The 20,107-nt window shown below is 52.6% G+C and overlaps 1 protein-coding gene across 3 annotated transcripts in view; it reads left to right on the forward strand.

Annotated features, from left to right (window-relative positions):
* LOC111939307 (nectin-1-like) overlaps positions 1 to 8,432 on the forward strand; it is a 54,126-nt gene extending 45,694 nt beyond the window's left edge. For all 3 annotated transcript variants that reach the window (XM_086861463.1, XM_086861465.1, XM_086861464.1), the window contains exon 7: positions 6,297 to 8,432. In XM_086861463.1, the coding sequence (XP_086717589.1) occupies positions 6,297 to 6,838 (542 nt within the window). In that variant the 3' untranslated portion in view covers positions 6,839 to 8,432. The remainder of the gene's footprint in view (positions 1 to 6,296) is intronic.
* The last annotated feature ends 11,675 nt before the right edge of the window (positions 8,433 to 20,107 follow it).

Consider the following 20,107-nt stretch of genomic DNA (forward strand, 5'->3'; position numbering starts at 1 on the left):
CGAGGTGTCAGGACACCAGGCACAGCCCTCTCTTCATGTTCCCTGCCTGTTCTTGATGTGCCTCAGTGGCACTGAAGGTGGCTGCACCAGCTCACCTGCACAGGCTCTTCTGGGCAGCTCCAGCTCAGGGATTTGGGATTGTCTCTTTTCCAAGGACTGGCTGGCAGAGGAAATGGGGGCTGGCAGGATTTCTGGGGTCAGGGTTGGTGTCTGCCCACCTGTAATCTCAGCTGGTTCCCAAAGGTGCTGGTTGTGGGGTTGAGGTTAAATGAGAGGGAATGAAGAGCTGCCCCACCAGGAGGGATTATCAGCCAACCCCACAGGCCAGGCCTGCACCACATTTAAAAAGAAAATAAGAATCCTTTAAGAATTCATGGGATCTGAATATGTTTATCCAGCTCTCCCTAAGGAGCGATTAGGCTGGTGCTGGGGAGGGCTCAGCCCTCCTCGCTCAGCTATTACAGGTACATTTGTTTGGGTCTTGCAGGCAATTTAGGGATTGTCAGTGGACCACGAAACCTCTTTCAAGAGCTGCATGCAATAAATGGAGTTCAATCTAGTGAGCAGCCAGCCTTGGGAGAAAAAAATCACAACACTGATGCAGAGAAAACCCTGCAGCAGCTTTTTCCCCTTCTGTCTCCCTGTTCTCCTCCCTTTTGCCACCCAAAATCTTCCCTCCAGGCCCCAGAGAGGAAGAGTGCAGGGCTGGTTTAGCACCCTGATGGGGAGGGCAATTTGTTCAGAGGGAGAAGGCTGAATGCTTCCATGAGAGTTATGGTGCATTATAGAGATTGATAAGTGAAAATTTAATATTTTATTCCAGCAATCTGTTCCCATAATAGCTTCTCCTGCCTTGCAGGACCTTTGTCAGTTGCAGGCAAGCCATGTAGTGTGACATGTAACTATTTATTACGGGCGGGTGGGTGACAGAATGAAAAGCTGTGCTTAGGGACTGCAGGTGTGTGATGCTCCTGCACAGAGAGCTGGCCATGGACATTCACACCTCTGTGATCCCATTTGTATCCTGCCCATGGACATTCACACCTGTGACTCCCAGTTTTCACCCTGGCCATGGAAATGTTTTTCCCAAACCTTCATGCGAAGGGATGCCCTTTTGCACAGGGCAGGAATTTCCATGTGGGAATGTCCATGGATTTTCTGGGTGCAGCAGAGCACAGGCATGCCCTGTGCAGGAGACATTCACCCATTCGTGCACTGGCTCCAGCCAGAGGAAGCAGAAGGAGAAAGGGGAAAAAAAGGCAAATGGGCCTTTGAAGGGGACTGGCAGAGCCGGGGGAGCAGGGAGAGCCTGTGCCAGCAGCTTTGCAGCCCTGGCCTTGGATGTGCTACAGGCTGGGGGGGAGGAAAAGCTGGCAGGGGTTGCTGACCCCCCCTGCTTGGCTTCCAGCAGGGAGTTATTTACACACCAGCAGCGCTCTCGTCCCGGCAAGGTCACTGCAAACAGCCCCTGGGGCTCGCTGGAGCTGCTGCCATGCAGCACCGCGCTCGGGAAAGCCCTTCCTGGGAAGTCCTAAATCCCAAGCCCTGCAGCAGGTGCTCCCAAAGCCAGGCAGATTTAGCTGGGAGGATGCAGGGCTGGGGGGTGCAAAGAGGAGCAAGCCCCGAGGGGGGGTCTGGCTGATGCTAATCTTCCGGAGTGACTGTGCGTCCTGTCTGGTGGCATCTGTGCGGGAGCAGGGCTTGACTGACAGGGGATAGGTGACCTGAGAGAGAGATTAAAACCTAAGACACGTTTGGCATCTGGCCTGAAAGCCGTCATGCTCTGAAACGCCAGTGGCAGCTGCTGAACTGCTGGATTAGTTGCCAGTGGTTTTTCCACCCCCACCCTCCCCGCAGGAACCCCTGGGAGGGAGAGGAAAGCAGGATCCCTTGGAATGCTGGAGATGGACATGCAGAGGTGCAGGGGGGAGGGAGAAGGTCAGCAGTGCTCTGGGCTTCTCAAATTGCGGCTTTGTCCCAAGGTTTCTCCTTATCTTCCCTCGTGTACATAACTTAACACGGGAACAAAGTCCTGGGACAATTTGGCGTGGGCTGTTCTGGCAGGGAAAGTTTGCCATCAGCAATCTGGCTCCTGAGCAAACCCTGCAGGGTCATTTCTGTATTTGCTGAGGCCATCTGCAAACTGGGAAGCCCCATGAATCCGTTGGAACTCAGGTTCCTGTTCCTCCCCGGAGCTGCTGTTCACATTGTGTGGATGTTTAGTTTTTCCAAGGTAGGAGGAAGTCCAGATTCTTCCTCTGGAAGAGCTTGGGCTGACACATGTCCAACAGCTAATTCCTCATGGAGTTTGACATTTTCTTCAGTGCCTGTGGCTACAGGGAGAATTTGGGCTGGTGCTGGCTGTTCCCTTGGTCCTTAGGATTGAGGGGAAAAGGAGGGTAAAGGGCCTTAAAGGAAAAACATGTCCACAGGAAGTAGTCTTTTAAAATATCCCAGCAGATGAGCAGAAGAGCTTTTGAAAGCTGATTTCCCGTGGATCTGCATATCACAGAAGAATTACTGGGCATCTAAAAATACCCTTTTTCTGATCTGGGCCCTTCCTGCCCCTGGGAGCAGCCTCCTGTTCCTCTGGGCTCTCTGATGTCTAATGAGGTTTAGCTCCCACCTCTGCCAAGGATCCCACTCCAGCCGTCTCCAGGAGCTTTCTGATAGGGATAATTTCAGCTCTTTCTGTTGCATAGCACTAAAATTGGCCAGCAGGTTCAAAAAAGCAGCAGATAAAGGATTGATGGACAGGTGAGATGATTTGCATGCACCTCATTTTTATTGGAAAACAGCCATTAAGATGGGAATTTTCAAAAACCTCTGCTTTTGAAGTCACTCTTGCGATGGGGAAGGTTTGGGGAAGTTTGTGGCCTCACAGTTGAGCTCTGGGGTGCTGCAGGAAGAGGACAGGAGATGCCTGGAGGCTCTCAAAGGGATCAAAGAGAACCTGTGGGCTGGGCCAGGTGCCCGGGGTGACCTCCTGTCCCCCTGCTCTCCCAGCTGCTGTCCCAGAGGTCTGGCTGCTGGCACAGGGACAGGAAGCTGGGCTGAATGTAACAGCTGGCAGAGCCGGGCACGGGCAGATAGTGTTGCTGCTTTAATTCCTATTCATACAGCACTCCCTCTTTTTATAAGGGCTGGGGGGTGGCAGGCGGGGGGAGGCTTTTCATGCTGGCATTAAAGCCTGGCTTGTTCCCCCTCCCTCGGCTCCGCTGTCTCCTGTTTCTCCAGGCCGCTTTTCACAGCGCCTTTAATTCTCTCCAGACTCTTCCTAATGGATTTTTCACACGGGGGCCCCGAGCACGCTCAGGCATCGCACCGGTTTCCAGAGATTTCACGCCCCCCTTGGACACAAAAAACAGGGGATCCTTTTCCCACACTTCCCCGTCTCTCCTTGGTGCTGCTCTGCTTGCACCCCGGATGCAGAACGGGCTGGGCAGAGGGCTGGAGCCCAGTTTGTGGGATTGGCAGGGGTGGCTAATGGAGCTGGATGTGGGGCCAGGTGACAGCGAGGTGACACCGAGGCACTGTCACAGGGCACGGCACCGCTCCCATCCCAGGGAGGGTCGCAGCAGTGCCCACCCTGCTCCATCAGAGCCGGTCTGTGCCGCCATCCAGTGGCAGTGCCGGGCTCTGGGGTGGCTGGACCCCTCCTCCCCGGACACTGACCCACCCCAGGGTCACCCCCCACACCCCAGAGCCCCCCTTGTCTGGCTCCGGAGGGAGGATGAGGAGGGAGGAAGCTCTGAGGGTGATTTGGGGCTGCTGGTGGGTGATCTCCCTCCTGTCTTTCTTTCTTTCTTCAGTCTGGGTTTGTCTTCTCTGGCAGGGGACACGGCGAGGAGGATGGGGATGGGATGAGGGGAGAAAATAGTTCTTTGTCTGAGCAAGGTGTGAAATCCACCAGTGATGGATGGATGGATGGATGGATGGATGGATGGATGATGGATGGATGGATGGATGGATGGATGGATGATGTGTTCCTGCTCGTGTCCAGGAACGGGGATGGTGAGCGCTACATCAGGGGTGGGCAGCACAAAGGGCAGGGAAAAAATAAATATCTCCTCCTGAGAAAGGTAGGAAAACATCCCCCCTTTCTCTTCACACATCCAACCTGGACTGTTAATGAGGCTTTTAACAGGAAAGTGGGCCAAGCTCCTTTAGAAATCAGGCACAGACTTCCCTCTCAGATCTGCTCTCCAGAGCTGGGGGGCAGAGGGATCAGTGTGGTGTGAGGGATCTGCACACCACATCTGGGGCTTTTCAGGATGGCATTTGGGAACTGTGGGGCCACGCACAGAGTCAGCCTCGCTGTAGGGAACAGCAGGGTGTGAGGAGGCTTCAGAGCTGTGAGAATATGAAGGATCGAGCTCCTGGGGCCTGAGCCAGCTTGCTGGGCTTCCCCTGCTCCCACTCAGCCTCCAGGTGCTCCCCTGCTTTGTGCACAGCTTTGGGAATTGGGCACCACAGAGGCTGGCACAGCGAGGAGCAGCCCTGGGGCAGTGGCCTGGGCAGGGGTGGAGGGAACAGTCTGGATGTTGTGTGGTTGAAGCTGAGCCCTCAGCAGGCAGCACCACGAGGGGATGGACGTGACTGTCCCTGCAGAGAGGTTCTGCATTAACCAGCTGGCTGGGACAGCCTTTCTCTTGATGCAACATGTGGCTTTGGCTTTCTGCAACCCAACCCCGGCTCCCCGTGCTGCCAGACATGGCCTTGCTGCTTCTCTAAGGGTGTTTTTGAGGAAAAAAAAACCTCCCTCCTGCCTGCACAACATCTTGCTCCTCATTCTGGCTGCAGCAGGGACCCTCCATCTGTCCCCCAGCCCACTCTGCCCCGTGGGCTGCTCTCTGTGTGGGTTCAGCCCCAGGAGGCTTCGCTCCAGGCGAGTCAGCAGTGCAGAAAGCAAGACACTGTTGTGGGGTTGATGTTTCAGGAGAGGCAGGAATTAATCATCTTCCAGGCACAAAAAAAAAACCCCAAAACATTTATGGCTCAGGCCAGCAATTGCTCGAATTCAGTGCCCTTGTCCAAAACTTGCAGCTGTTGCAGTGCCTTCACTTTTCTCCCCTCTCCCTCAGTGGCTGGGCTAAGCAGGGATGAGAGGGGGTGTAGGCAGCACTCACTGCCTCACATCCCTTTGGAATCTGCTGCCCTCGAGCCCCTCTTTCCCCACCACCCCACCCTGGCTGTGCTCAAGGATGCTGAGTTTGCCACTGGGTCTGCACCTCCCCTTGGCTGCTGGGGTAAAAAAGCAAAGGCCAGGAGGCTCCAGGGTTGGCAGACAGGCCTTGGGGGTGGGAAAAGCACTGGGAGAGGCCTCATGTGCAAAGACAAGGGGCATTAACCAGGTGCCTGCTGCCTAAACTGGGGGCAGGTAAAGGGCTGGGACACCCATGTGGTGTTTAATGCCTGCTGGACACGAGGGTTCAACAGGCTCTGAGCTTGGCCAAGGGCTGTAACTGAGCCCTGGAAGGTTGATTGAAGTCCTGGCTCAAACTTTATCTGTGCCAAAGTGTAGGTGTTGAACTGCATGAAAGAGAAGAGAGCTGCTTTCTCATCTCTTTCCTCTTCCTCTTTTTGAGTTATTTATTTTTTTTTTTAAATAGGTCAGGGTAAGCGTAGGAGCGAGATTAGCAGGAGGAGTGGCACTGTGCTGGCCAGGGAAGGGAAAGAAGCAGTGGGAGGGCTGTGTCCTTGTGCTGCAGGGTCAGCACAAGGGGTCAGGAGCCAGCAGGGCTCTGAGCAGCTCTGTGCAGCCACAGGGCAGCTGTGGGTGGCTGGGTGGGGGATCACAAGGCTCTGCTGCTTCTGATCCAGGGCTGCAGAGCTGCTGGGTGCAGTGTAGCACCTCTGAGCAGCTCAGTGCCCACCCTCAGCTGGGGTCTGGGCTCTCACTCCCTGCCTGGAGCACTCTCTGGGAAACTGGAACTGGAATTCTGTCAGCCGGTAAAACGGAGCGCGTCTGGACTCAAGACACAGGGCTGGTGGGATCTGAGCGTGCCTGGACACACCAGGAGGGCTGGGGAGGGGAAATCACTGCTTCCAGCCTGCTGGGCTCCTGCATGAGGCTTGGCCAGCTTGGCACGGCACCTTCCCCTTGCTGAGGCAGAGCTGACCCCTGTGAGGACGCCCCTCTTCCCCTTTCCCCACTTTTTCCCTTCCCTGTTCCTTACCCTCATCTTCCCACCCCCTCACCCCCCGCCCCAAACTGGCAATGAGAGCATGGAGGGAGGGCGCGTTTCCGCATGGTTTGACACTGTTCCCCCTTCCATCTGTCTTTTCCTACCCAGAATTTCCCTACACCCCGTCTCCAATCGATGATCACAAATCCATGGTGCAGCCGAACATCCCCACACCGGTGATTGGGGGCATAGTGGGAGGCGTCTCGCTGGTCCTGCTGGTGGCCGTGGTGCTCTTTGTGGTGCTCCGGCGCCGGCGGCACACCTTCAAGGGTGACTACAGCACAAAGAAGCACGTGTACGGCAACGGCTACAGCAAGGCCGGCATCCCTCAGCACCACCCCCCCATGGCCCAGAACCTCCAGTACCCCGACGACTCGGACGACGAGAAGAAGCCGGGCCCCTTGGGCGGCAGCACCTACGAGGACGAGGATGAGGATGCAGGAGGAGAGCGCAAGCTGGGCGGCCCCAAAGCCTACGAGGAGGATGCCAAGAGGCCTTACTTCACCGTCGACGAGGGCGAGGCCCACCCCGAACCTTACGACGAGAGGACACTCGGCTTCCAGTACGACCCCGAGCAGCTCGACCTGGCCGAGAACATGGTGTCGCAGAACGACGGGTCTTTTATTTCCAAAAAGGAGTGGTACGTGTAGCTCCACGCCCCTGTGCTACACTCACACACTCACACACACACACACACACACACACAAACACGCTGGCGAGCGATGCCCTCCCTCCCCTGCATCCCTCCGAGCACACCCACGCACGCCCCGGCCCCGCACAGACTTTTTGGATGCTCCCAGCAGGATGGGGCTGGGGGCAGGCGGGGAGGGAGGGCGGCTTTGCTTACGGATCCTTTGTTTTTTGTTTTTTCTGGGGGGGGAGGCGGGGCTCGTGCGGGAGGGCGGGAGGTCGGGTAATTATTTTCTCTCGGTTTTGGTTTGGCTTTTTAATTTCTCTCTTCGACGACTTTCGTCCCCTTCTGTGGTGTTCGTATTGGTCGGTGGCTTAGGTGTTTTACTCTTTGCTTTAACGACTGTTGCCCAGCCTGTATATTACACTCTGTTTGTGTCTTCATGTCTCAGAGTGCCCTTCCCTCCCTGAGGCTTCCCACTCCCACCCCCCCTGAAACACTGGAAATTTGTTTGTATGTTGTCTTCTTTGTTTGTTTTTTAACCCTGGGAGGGGGGCAGGTGGGCTGTCCGTAGGACAGAGGCCAGGAGAGTTTTATGGCAATGGAAACATAGGTGCCATTATCAGGTGAATGGATTTTGGGGTTTTTTTTCCCCCAATATTTTTTTTTTTTTTTAAATCTTTTTTGGTGGGGTCTGGGTGACATTCCCATTGCCTGCTGTACACCTGGAGAGAACCACACACAGTTTTTAATGACTCAATAAAAGGAAAATGAGGAGAAAGGGGGGAAAAAAAAGCCCTAAACCAAACCCCAGGTGCAGGGGCTGATAGCAGAGCAGGGAAACAAAACTGCCATTTTCCTCCCACAATTTATTATTGCCTGGCTTTTCATTTTTCTGTCTTTGTTTGAGTGTTCTTTTAAAAGAAAGAAAAGGAGTATTTATTGGTGACATTTTTCCCCCTGTGATGGCTCAGAGAAAGGCTGGCTCTTTTTGTTCTTGTTGCTGTTGTTGTCACTGGTACCAGCCACAGAGCAGTTCACTGGGGCACATCCACTGGGGAAGGGACCAACTGAGGACACTTTGCTTCCACACATTCACTGCCTTCAGCTCTGCTCTGCACACCCAGGCAGGGCAGGACCAGCCCCTGAGTTTTATTTTATTATACCACTAAGACTTAATTGTCATGTGTTTACACTTTATTTTTTATTCTGGTCAGAGCAGGGGGGTGCTTTTCTCTCTCTCTCTCTCTCTCTCTCTCTCCTAGCAACAACCCTGTGGCTGCACCACGTAGCTGGCATTGATTGCCACTTTTCCGATATCACATCCTCTCCTGAGCACAGGCTTGGCAGACAGGGTAGGAGGGATTGAGCCTGGGGTATTGATCTCGCCCTCCTTGCCTTGAGCCACAGCGGTGTGCTGGGGAGGTTTGGATTGCTGCTATCTCTGCTCTGTGAATAAATGGGATTCCAGACTTCAGGGCCCTCTGTCTCACACCGACCATCTCCAGATTAGGTTCACTGGGTTGGGGCTTATTTTTCTTCTTGTGGGTTATAATTTTTTTTTTTTTTTTTTTTAATTTGATGTATAAATAAATCTTTTGTTTGAAAAGAAATCCCCAGTTTTCTGAGCTGTATTATCATGCACATCTAAAAATAGCAGGACTAATTCTCCTCCTGCCTTACCTGCTGGGTTTTGTTCCACAGCGGTTATCCTGCTGCAAAAAGGGAGGAGGGTGGAGAGGCAGAGCCACACAGATGAGTCAAGGTCAGAGCTCTGATCCAGGCGGCCTCCAAAGCTTTCCTTTCCCTCGAGGTGCTCGGTGCAGACCACAGGGAGCTCAGCCTGAGCCATCCCCAGTGTGCTCTGATTGCATTAGTGGGGTACAATCCAATTGTAGGGCTGTAATCTCTCTGCTGTTCCTGCCAGCCCCTCAGGCTTCCTGGCTTCTGGCACGCCACACGCCCCAGGAAAGCTGCTTTGTGTCCTCTCAGAGCCAGGGCAGGCAGAGATTCCCTCGGGATCCCTCAGGCTGAACCATCCCAGCTCCATCCACTGCCACCAGGAGCACCCTGCTAGCAAGAAAGCCCCAATAAAGGAAATTAAACCTCTTAACATCTCTCCAAATCTCAGATTACCGATGATTAGGGGTGGGAATGACTTCCCTCCAGTGCCTCGGGAGAGCAGCACACACAGGGCTTTGATTCCCCCGAAGGGAGAGCCTGTAATCTGGATCAGGGCACAGTGTGTGGTGCAGGGAGAATTCCCAACAAAGTCCATCTCTAGAGTGAATAATCCTTTTGATCTGAATGCCACAGCCAGGCTGGGAACAGGATGGTGACAGTGCCTCCAACACCAAACTCTGGGGAGGCATCAGTAGGCATTGAGCGAGATCAGTGGCACTCACCCTGCCCTGCAGATTTCCCCCAGCACAGGTACACCCTGTCAGGAGGTGCCTTTGGAAAACAATCTTCCATAAAATCTGCAGGGTCCAGCAGTGATTTGTCACCTTCAGGCCACTGCTCAGGTCTGGCAAATTCCCCCAGCTCTGTGTCCTAAAGGAGCAAAGCCTGGCAAGTGGGGCAGAAGGGCCTGGGGGACATCAAGGCAGTCCCCAAGTTTGGGGATGACCAAAGGAACCCCAAGAAATCTGCTTTGGGAGTTATCAGTTTGCCTCTGAAGGTGTCATTTTTGGAGCTGCAGCCTCCTTGGCTTATTTATTGCCCATTCACATACTGTCCACTGAGTGAGGGCTCAAAAACCCAGGGAAAGGAAAGGAGAGACTGGAGCAACGTGGAATTTCCAAGCTAGAGCCTGTACACAATTCCCTTCCTGCTGCAGCACTTTTTCCTGCCCTTTTTGCACCAGCCCAAATTTAGGACTTAGCTCAGCCACTTACCTCCTCAGAGTGGTTCAGAAAAGGGGTCAAATGATCGTTTTTCATCCAGAACCTGGAGTGGAAGATCCTTAGCCAGCATTGCCCAGCACAGCAGCGAGGCACCCTGCGAGTTCAAGGTTCAGTGCTGCATTTCTCTCATCCTTGAGCTCTTCAGCATTGCTCCCCTGGTGCAATTATCACCACAGCCACCGAGAAATTCCACCTCTGTGCTGTCATTTGCTCCTTGCTGTCCCTTGCAGGGTCAGCTAGATGGCCAAGAGACTCTTGGGGTGGTGATTAGCCAAGTGATTAGCCATTAATCCATAGCAAGGTGGAAGGAAAAAGAAGTGTGGGGGAAGAAAATCAGATTGATGCTTCATCCGAGAGCTGGTTTGGTCCAGTAATAGCATCCCGGCCTTCTCTGGGTTAAACTGCTCTGAGGGGAACCCTTGGAGGGAATTAATGAGTTTTTCCAGCACCATCAAGCAGAAGGTGGTACCTGATCCTGCCGGGGTGAGCTCAGGAGAGAGGCCAAAGGGAGGAACCACGTGCAGGGCCTGCCAGGGCAGCTCTTGGCTCGGCTGATGGTGTCACCTGTCCCTTGGTGCCCCAATTTCCCGCAGTGGGCAGGTTCTGGGTCACACATCAGCTCACAGGCTGGGACCCTCCGGCTGCCTCAAGTGAAAAATCCCCCGCTTCTCCCACCCTGCTTCCATCAGAGGTGCTGAGGAGGTGGGAAATGCCCCCGTGGGACCCGGCAAAGAGCCAGTGGCAGCTCCCAGTTTGGAGAGGGAAGCTGTCCCCTCTCCTCCCCTCCAGCTCGGTGCTAGGGAGCTGCTGCTGCTCTCCAGGAAATGTCCCATTTCACACCAGTCCCGAGCTGCTGTGGTCCCCTGGCTGGCAGTGCCTCATCACCTCCCTGGGCTGGGCTTTGCCAGGGGGCAGAGACACCAGCCTGGTGCTTTTCCCTTTCCCAAACCCTCATCCTGGATGGCAAAGCTTGTGCTACCTCAGGGTGGGTGGGGAAGCAGCGAGAGAGAGGCCAGTGACTCAAAATTCAGGTGAATTTGGGCCAATCCCCCCCCCGTTTCCTTCCCGGTGTGAATTCAGGGAGCTGTGCAAGCAAACAGATCACAACCCACAACGAGCCTGTGCTTTATGCACAAAGACACCCTGCTGGGGATTTTCTCTAGTTTTATTCATTGCAATTCACCCTAGTGATGTTATTTTCCCTTATTTAATTACCAGGTTTGTTTGGGTTTTTTTTCCCCTGTTAAATTATTTTCATTCAAGCAGGGGAGAAAAAAAAACCCAAAAAAAAAAGAAAAAAACAACCTGAAGATTTCCTCATGAAATAAATCAACGAACTCAGATGGTTGCACCAAATTGATTGCAAAGACATGAGGGACAAAGGGAACCATTTTCCTGATGTTGAGTCAAAAAGAAACACAACAACAGTTCAGCAAAATTCGCGGAGGGTTAGGGAGAGAGAGATTCCAAAGATTGATTTTGAGGCAATTAGAGAAGGGAGTGTGATTGGAAGGGGGGCTGCTGCTCTGCTGAATGCTTCCCTCTGCACACACACAGATCTTTGGGGTCTGGGTACCAGAGTAGATGGAGGAGAAAACCCCATTGCCCTTGTGGGGGTCGGATGTGTCATTCCTGCAGGCTCTGAGGTTTCCCACTGTGGGAACAGGAGGATCCCAGGCTGCCAGAGGGTTAAAATCCACTTTAAAGTTTCCACTGTGGGTCTGTGCAGGCTGCGGGGACAGGGCACACTGCCAGCCTGTTCTTTATTGATGAGGTGTGAAACAGCACCTCGGCCTCCCCACCCTGCCCTCCTTCCACCCCCTCATCCCCAGGGAAGCTGCTGCCACTTTGGGCTTTTCCTTGGGATGAGCAGGGGAATCCTCGGGACAGGGGAGGGTGTGAAGCCCTTGGGTCCTTCCCCTCAGTCCCGAACTCACCCCGGAGTGGGGAGCGAGGGCAGGGGGCTCAGCCCATCAGCAAGGGAAGGAAAGGCAAGCCCCAGCGAGAGGCTGAGCTTGGCTTTGGGAGCAGGGGATGGTCCGTGTGTGATTCCCTGGGGTGAATGGAAGGAGCACACCGAGTCACATCCTCCGCTGGCAGACGCTGCTGTTGGTGGAGGGACTCTCGTTGAGCATCTGGATTTCCTTTTCTTTGGCCTTTCTCTTTTTTTTAAAACATGATTCCTCAGCTCCAGTGATTTTATCTCTCTTTTTCTTCGTCCTCTGGCTGTAATGATCATTGTGGAATTAAAACTGCAGACAAACAAACAAACAACCCCAACCCCACTTTTTTTTTTCTTTTTATTTCTTTGGGTTTTTTTCTTTTTTATTTTGTAATCTGTGTTGTAAGTGCTTTTGTAAAAAATAAAAAATAAAAATAATGTAATGGACTTTTATGATTTTGGTTTTTTTATTTTTTATTTTTTATTTTGGTTTGGTTTGTTTTCCATCCTTGGTAATTTGTTCATTTTGAGTCCTGGGGTGGGGGAGGTATTTTCATGGTTATAATTTGTGTGGGTGGGGTGTTGCATCACCCTTCCTTTTACTTGTATAAAAAACCGATAGTGGCTGAGCTGTGGAAAAAAAAAATGTACTTTTTTATAAATAAAGAATTTTAAAAAAACCGAGACTTTCTCTTTCTTTTTGGTGCATCCAAACTGCGTCGTTGTGCACTCAGTGACTGGGAGCTGTGAGGGGACTCCCAGCAGCAGGAATGGCACCTGTTTTCCAATGGTTAGAAATATCCCAGGATAAGCAATATCTTTCAGAAATTCCAATTATTTGTATTTTGGGAGCTGCTTGCAGGTGAAGGCTGATGGTGAAGGGTTAAGAGCTCTCCAAAACAGCAACAGGCTGGAGAAGGTGGACTGGGAATGACTGGGTTTGCCACTGGCATCGTGGTTTTGTGTGGAATTCTTGGACAGCAGATCCAGAACAGGCTAAAGGAGGCTGGGAGCGCTTCCCTTTGTTGATGTAAACAGTGAAATTCCTTGGCTGAGGCCCAAAGTCAACCTGAGCTTAAAAATAAATGGCTAGAACAACACAGGGCAGAAAATCCATCCAGAAAATCTGTGAAAAGTTAGGACAAGTGCCTGTGGCTGAGGAAGTTCTCACTGCTGGCTGCAGCAGATGGGACAGGCTATTGGAAAAATGTCAATATTTCCCTAGAAATGTGGAATTAGCTGGAGTCAGGGCCAGCACACAGGGACACTGGAGGATGTTTTATAGTGCCACACGTGCCTGCCATGGCAATGGTGCTTCAAAAGCCTCTGTGGGCTCAGGGTGAGCTCAGGGTGTATCCCCATGTCCCTGTCCCTGCCTTGGGAAGGACACTTTGCCTGTCCTTTCCCCAGCTCTTGGCTGCAAACACAGGAAGCCTTGTTCCCAAAGACCAAGGCCAGGCTTTTGTCAGGGAGGGAGAGACAAGGCAGGCAGGAGATCAGAGGGAACATTCGTGCTGTCCTTGCACTGATAGCAGCAGTTCCTCTGGGAATGTGGGATGTTCCCTGGGAAGGGGTTTTTGCACCCAACTTCAGCACGTGGGTGATGAGCTGGAGGCCAGAACCTAAATCTGACTCAAACCCCAGCGCTCCCCAGCACAGAGGGAGAGGGATGCTGACCCAAATTCGGATTTGAGCCTTTCTCCCTGAGCTGGAAGGAGAGTGGGATGCTCAGGATTAGGCTGGGAAGGTGTGGTTTGGACCCTGGGGCTTGTGGCAGGGCAGCAGGAGGCTGGTACCAGGCTGGTGATCTGTGCAGTCTCAGCCTGGCAGGAGAATCCTCCCAACTCCTGTGCTCACAGGGCCAGGTCTCAGTCATTCTGCTTTGGGAGGGATTACAGACAGCCCAGGGAACACTTTCCTTGTGAAAGAGGAGGAGAAGCCAGACTTCAAGGTGACCAAGGGGACTTGTGACCACTCTCTGGGCTGTGTCTATCTCATTTTTACTCTCATTTCTCCCCGCTGGCCATGGCAGCTGCTGGAAGAACAGCTTTCCTTCAGCAGTGACCACAGCTCCTACAGCACCAGCTCCCAGCAGCTGCCTCAGCCACTTCAGCCAAGTCTGGGGGTGGGGAGGGACAAAAGGAGCACTGGAGAGTTGGGAGAAGGACAGGAGGGGCTGTCTTGGCTGGGATGAACCCCTGGGAAATGCTGCTCTGGTTTCCCAGGCCAGGCCTTAAGAGTTCGGCGATGATGGATAAAACCCATGGCCTGGGGCCTCTCCTCAGCAGCTCGGGTTGCAGAGGGCTGAAGGCAGCAGGAACAGCCCCCCATGCAGTGCCCACAAGGATTGGGTTTCTTTGGAACCAAACAGAAACACGTTGGGGGTGGGATTGTGCCTGCAGCCCATGGAAAAATGGCAGTGTGGCTCAGATCCCTTCTCCCAGGCACAGACCTTGGATCCTTTCTCCCTTGGATCCCTTGTCCCTGGTGCAGAGCCAGGTTCCCATCCTGTGCACCCCACATCAGCTTTCCTGGCTACAAAGGGGTTTTATTTCTGCTCAAACAAAGGAGTTGGAGTAGGATTTGTGGTGAGATACAGCCCAGGGTAATCAGGGAATTTCTAGGGAACTTGCCCGATATCCCTGCTAATTCCCCTGGAATTAACACCTTGCACAGCACCCAAACCCAGGGGGATCTCCCAGGGATCTGCAGAATCAGAACTGGAAGTGCAGGAGCCAAAGGGCTGCAGCAGACAGAGGAGAGGGTGGGGACTGGGAGATGTTAAACCAGTGAGGGGGCACTGGAAACAGGTCAGGTCTCTGAAATGTGTTCCTTCAGTCCCAAATTCCTTGTGAGGTGAGAGTCAAGTCCTGCTCCAGCTCAGCTCAGAGCACCCAAGGTCACACACAGCCCATTAAATCTCCTCCAGCTACTGCTGGATAAATGGAACCAAGAGAAACCCACGGTGCAGGATGAATTACTTGTAGCAACAAATATGTTTGATTAGGGCTGGGTTTTGTTTTTTGGTTTTTTTTTCACTTTCAAATGATTTGCAATCTCGAGTTTGATTTGTATGAACATATTTGTTGGAGGAAATTGCTTTATGCAAATGGATTCCAGCTGAGGGACCTGTGACACCAAAAGTGCTGTTGAGCCTCAGATGCCCTCAGTGGTGCCTGGCAGAAGGAGGAGGAGGCTGGTTCTCTCCTCCTTCTCCTCCTCCTCCTCCAAACAAGGCATTTCACAGCCTTCCCAGACGTGTTTAGATGAAGCCTGGCTTTAGAGAATATTTGCAGCACAAGGCTCAGCCTGTAAAAAAACAGAATAAAAAAATGGATGCGTGTTGCACTGCTGGAATCTCACATCCCAGCCAGCAGAAATCAGAGAGCCAGGCTGATATTTTCACCTGAAATGTGGGTTAAAAATGTTGTATCACCCTCCAGGGGCTGAATTATTGAAAGGCAGTGATTTATGGATACCTGCCATCTGAGCTGCTCCCTTCACCTCAGCAGCTGAGGTGAATGTAACATCATCTGACTGAGCCAGGCTCAAGGTGAGTTAGGGATGCTCCTTCCTCCACAGATTTCACAACTGCTGGACCAAACACAGGTTTGGTTTCCCAGGTCCTGGGAGGAAGCAGGCAGAGGGTTTTGTCTGGGAATTTTGGGAGGAAAATGGTTTGAATGTGAACAGCAAATATTCTTTTTCTGCCTCCGTGCAGAAGACACTGTCCTGTGGTTTGCTGGGGAGCTCAGTGCTGGTTAAATCCCGGGAGGTGATATGGGATCAAACCCTAAGGGAGGAAAGGGAGCTGTGAGAGGAGGGGCATTCTGATTTTCCTGTTTCAAGTCATTTTCCAGCCTCACCCCTGAGTCCCAAGTGCACCTTCCCTCCCTCCCTCCCTTCACCCTGAGCTCTTCCCACGGAGAGAGGGAGTGGGAATGTTTCCATCTCTCCCTCATCTCCCTGTCCCCCCCCAAACTCCTGTCAGCCTGCTTTCCTCACAGTTTGGAAAAGAAATTTGCCAACTTCACACCTGTCAGGTTTAACTGATTGCCCGTGGCGTGGAGGGAGGGAGGGGAGGAGGGAATCCATCCCTATGGCTCTGCTCACCAGAGGAAATTCCTCCATTCCTCGGTGAATAAATGTTTCATTTCCAGTCTCTTCCCACTGCTGCAGCTCCCAGTCCTTCCACTGACCACAACAATGGACAGTGGCTTTCTGCTGGCACACAGATCTGTCCAGCCAGGGAGCTGATCCCACCCCAAAATGCTCGTCCCAAGGTCCATAATTGCCCCAGTGCGCCCAGCCCAGCTGCTGCCAGCTGTGCTCTGAATGCTGCAGCTGTCTGGGTTATGAATGGATCAGGAATGGGGTAGGAATGCCAAGGCAGAGTGACTCAAGTAAACACTGCCCAGGAATAATGGCATGGGGGGCTTTGCAAAGGGGAGGAATTGTAATTAAATAGAAATTAGTTACTTAAATGGTCACTTCCTGGGGTTGCGTTGACGTCCGATTAACTGAACTTTTAATTTGCATAAGCAATAAATGTTTAATTATGTTATTAATATATTTGAGTTGAGGAGCTTATGGGGTTTTATAATTGGCATTTAACTAGATAGTTCCAGCATATTAACTGATGTTTTATAGCTCCATGTGAGCTTCTCCAATTATAACTGACCTAAAAATTTGCTTGGAGGACCTGCCTTGAAAGTGTTACCTGAGCAACAGAGCGGGGGGAGGCGAAGAGGAGGATGTTGGAGCCTGTCCCCAAAAGGAGGGACATGCACAGGCAGCTCTGCACCTCCACTGAGGCTCTGAGACCCCTGTCCCATCCCCAGAATGTCCTTTCCTCAAGGCCCTGTGTCTCAGAGGGGTCACCTCTGCTCTCCTGGCATCCTGCTGAGCCCAGAGGCTGACACCCAGAAGGGGATTGGGGTGGGGACAAGGAGATTTACAGATGGGGAGGGTTTGTTCTGGGTTAGGGGGTGACCTTGTGACTGACCAGCTCTGGCAGCCTCTGTGTTCAACTCCCAAATCCTGTCAGCCACTCTAAATCTATTTTCCATCCCGTCTCTACACTTGCTTTGATGACATGACTGGTTTAGTAGGCAAAAAAATGACATTGTGTTTGACTGACAAGGCCCATTTCCCATGAACCTCACAGACTGGCATTGATTATATTCCTGCCTTTTAATTCTTTATTAACTGGAGCCTGTGTTTGCTTTTTCTGTGGTGCCAGGAAATCACCCTGTGGGATTCGAGTCATTCTCTGTGCCCTCCTCCATTCTGCTGGAATTTAACCTTCTCAAATTTAACTATTTTAACAAATAGTAAAAAACCAACAGCAGTGAGTTAGGAATCTCCTCAGCTGAGTCTTTCAACCCCTCTGTTTGCTTATAATAATTGGAGTATCCAAGGAGATGCTGTCCAGCAAACTCCTCAGCCTTGTCATCCTCAAACACAGGGAAATTGTTTTGTCATTTCAGAAGCCACAAACAAATGTGTGCCAGTCTCCAGAGACAGATCATGAGCAGTTTTTCAAATCTTCTGCCTTTTCTGAATCATTACAGGCCTCTTGACCACATCCACCTGCTGCAGTGCCTATGGAGCAGTGCAGGGATGTTGTTTATTCCTGTTGTATCCCCAGGGTAAGCCTGGCTTTTGTCTCCATGGCCTGTCCTTCAGCTTCTCTGTCCTGCTGACTGATTGCTCCCTTTCCTGCTTTTCCATTTGATCCATACTGGAGGAGGGGGAAGCTCCCTGTGCAAAGTGAGGAGCACCTGGCTGAACGAGGCTGCATGGCCGATTCTTGGTGCTTCCACCACGGCAGAAGTTGGGTGAGGTGGGAAGATGTGTCAGAAGCCATTCAATGCCCTTAAGGGGAGGGAGAAATCAGGAAAAGGGTCGGGAATGTGAAGTCTGAGTTGTTTTCTGCACCAGGTCCCTCTCCTGGAGCAGGATTGGGTGGGGGCAGCTGAGGACAGCAGGACAGGGACAGTGACAGTCCTGGAAGGTGTGTGAGGGGCAGGAGGGGAGGCAGCAGCAGCAGAGCCACGGGAGCATCCAGCAACTCCATCCTCACACACCTGGCAGCTCCCTCCCTGCTCCAGGAGGCTGGAGAGTCACTTTTTGGTCTGGATTGCTGCGGCTCTCGGGGGTTTTTGGAGAGGAGAGAAGGAAGGGGGTGTGAGGAGCAGCCTGGAGCCCTCCTCACTGCTGCAGCTGCCCGGGAACAGGAGAGCACTGTCCCCTTTTCCCTGCCCATGCACTTCTGGCCAGGTGACAGGGAAGCAGAGCAGCTCCTCCTCACCCTGCCGGTGCCTGTCCAGGGATGCAAAAAAGGGATGAGCTCATCCTTTGGAGCCATCCAGGACACAGCCGCCCGCTGCCATAAACACCCTGCCGGCAACAGGAGACAAACACGGCCCGGGGCACAGGGCCAGGCAGAGTGAGACGTTCCCAGGAGCGCTGCTGGGGATTGCTGAGCAAATTAACTCTATTAACACAAATGATGAGAGTCTGAGCTGCAGTTCCTGGGCCTTCTATCTGACAGAATTCATCTGGTGGCTGCTTGTAATAGCGTGACCTTAATGGACTCATCAAGGGAGCAGGGCTGTGTCTCTGGCTGAACACGGGCTGGGGAGCACGCTGTGCTCTGGGCAGGCTGCTGAGAGCAGGACAGACACACTCTGGTGTAATGGGCTGCAGGATCTGGCCCCTCCATCCCTCCAGGAGAGGCAATTTCAAGTGTCATCACCTCCTCGAAACTGTGCGGCAGAAGAAATAAATTACTAAAGGGATTTGATTGTTCATTACTCTGCCAAGCTGCAAGGAAATGAAGCAGAACTAAAATTAAGGGCTGCAAGGCAGAGGAAATGCCAGGGAACATTTCCCTTCTTCTCCAGGGCTCATCTTCTCCCCCAAAACAGGCTGGGGTGCCTGGTGGTGCAGGTCCTGGGTTGTGGGAGGCAGGGGGGGTCTGTGGGGTTGGCCAAGCAAGGTGGGGAGAGGGCAGGTGAGTTTGGGGTGGATTAGTGGCAGCAAGGTCGTGTTTGCCCCCTCTTTGCTAGAGTGGCACAGAGAAGGAAAACCAGCCCAGGAAGAGGAATCTGTGGTGGAGTTCCCACCAGAGTTTCTGCAGAATCCTCATCCCTGCTGGATCCCGTGGGGTTAACACCCTGCTCCCACCGCTGCATCCAAACCCCATCCTTGTTAGTGGCCACTGGCAGCATAAAAAGAGAGGTCATCAGGGCTAGGGCCACATTCCAGACATGTTTTTGCGGCCAGCAGCTCTTGAACCAGATGTTATTTAACCAAGGATGGGTTAAATAACCTCCTGCAGGGGAGGGGAGGAGAGGCACAAACTGGTCCTTGCATGGCAAAGCCATTCCCTGGCTGGAATGTGTGTGAAATCCCTGCTAAAGCCCAGCACATCCCAGCGTCCACTTCAAAGCTGGCACCCCAGGGAGAGCTGGATCCACACATTGCACTTCCAGGCTCTCCCAAAACCTCATCAGAGGCTGCAGAGAGGCTTGAAAAGCCTCAAAGTGCCAGTTGGGCTGGCAAAAATGACAGAGGGAAGGAAAGTGGTCAGGGATCTTCAAGGGGTGCTGTGGTCAGTACCCAGACAGGGGGATGGCCGTGCTGGGAATGAGCTGAGCAGCCAGGGAATAGCCAGATTCCTGGGCTTCAGTGGAGGGAAATTAGAGAGGAGATAGAGGGATTCCCACTTGTGGGAGGGAGAGAAAGGACAATGCAGAGGGCTCGGGGCATTTGTTTGTTTAAGCAGCCTTGGGGACTCTGATTTTCCCCATCACACACACGACCAAACCAGGACGCTCCCAGCACCCCTTTGCAGGGCCCAGCAGCGCAGTGTGGGAGGTGAGCAGCACATTTTGGGGGCCCAGCCTGTGCACAGGGGGATTTCCAGGGAAATGAGGCATTGTCAGGATCTCAGCCATGCCTTGGCACTCGCCTGTGTGGTGGCTGATTGTGTAAGTGAGAGTTACATCAACAAAAACCCCGATGGGAGAGGCTGTGACGAGTCTGAAAATTCCATCTGACTTGTATCAGGGCACAGCAGCAGAAGAGCAGCTCTGCCTTCATTTTGGTGTTTAACCTTTAGCTGACTGTTCTGCAAAATGTGGAATAGGTCAAGATTATCTCGAGCCAGGATGTTCCCTGCTGTCAGATCTTTGTAGGCTTTCAAGCCTAATCAGGAAGAAAGGAGACCTAATCAGAGGAACAGGCAGCATTCCTCAGCCAAGGACATCCTGGAACTAACAAGTTTTAAGGATGTGGTAAATGAAGATGCTGTTGTCTATCAGGGGAACAGAGAGCAGATAGCATCCCTTACTCCAGGACCTCCTGGAACTAACAAGCCTTAAGGATGAGTTCAATCAAGATGTTGATGGATGTCTATGTGTGCATTGCTAAC

Source organism: Cyanistes caeruleus, chromosome 23 (genome assembly GCF_971803275.1).
Source record: "Cyanistes caeruleus chromosome 23, bCyaCae1.hap1.1, whole genome shotgun sequence".
In the NCBI taxonomy this organism is placed as follows: domain Eukaryota; kingdom Metazoa; phylum Chordata; class Aves; order Passeriformes; family Paridae; genus Cyanistes; species Cyanistes caeruleus.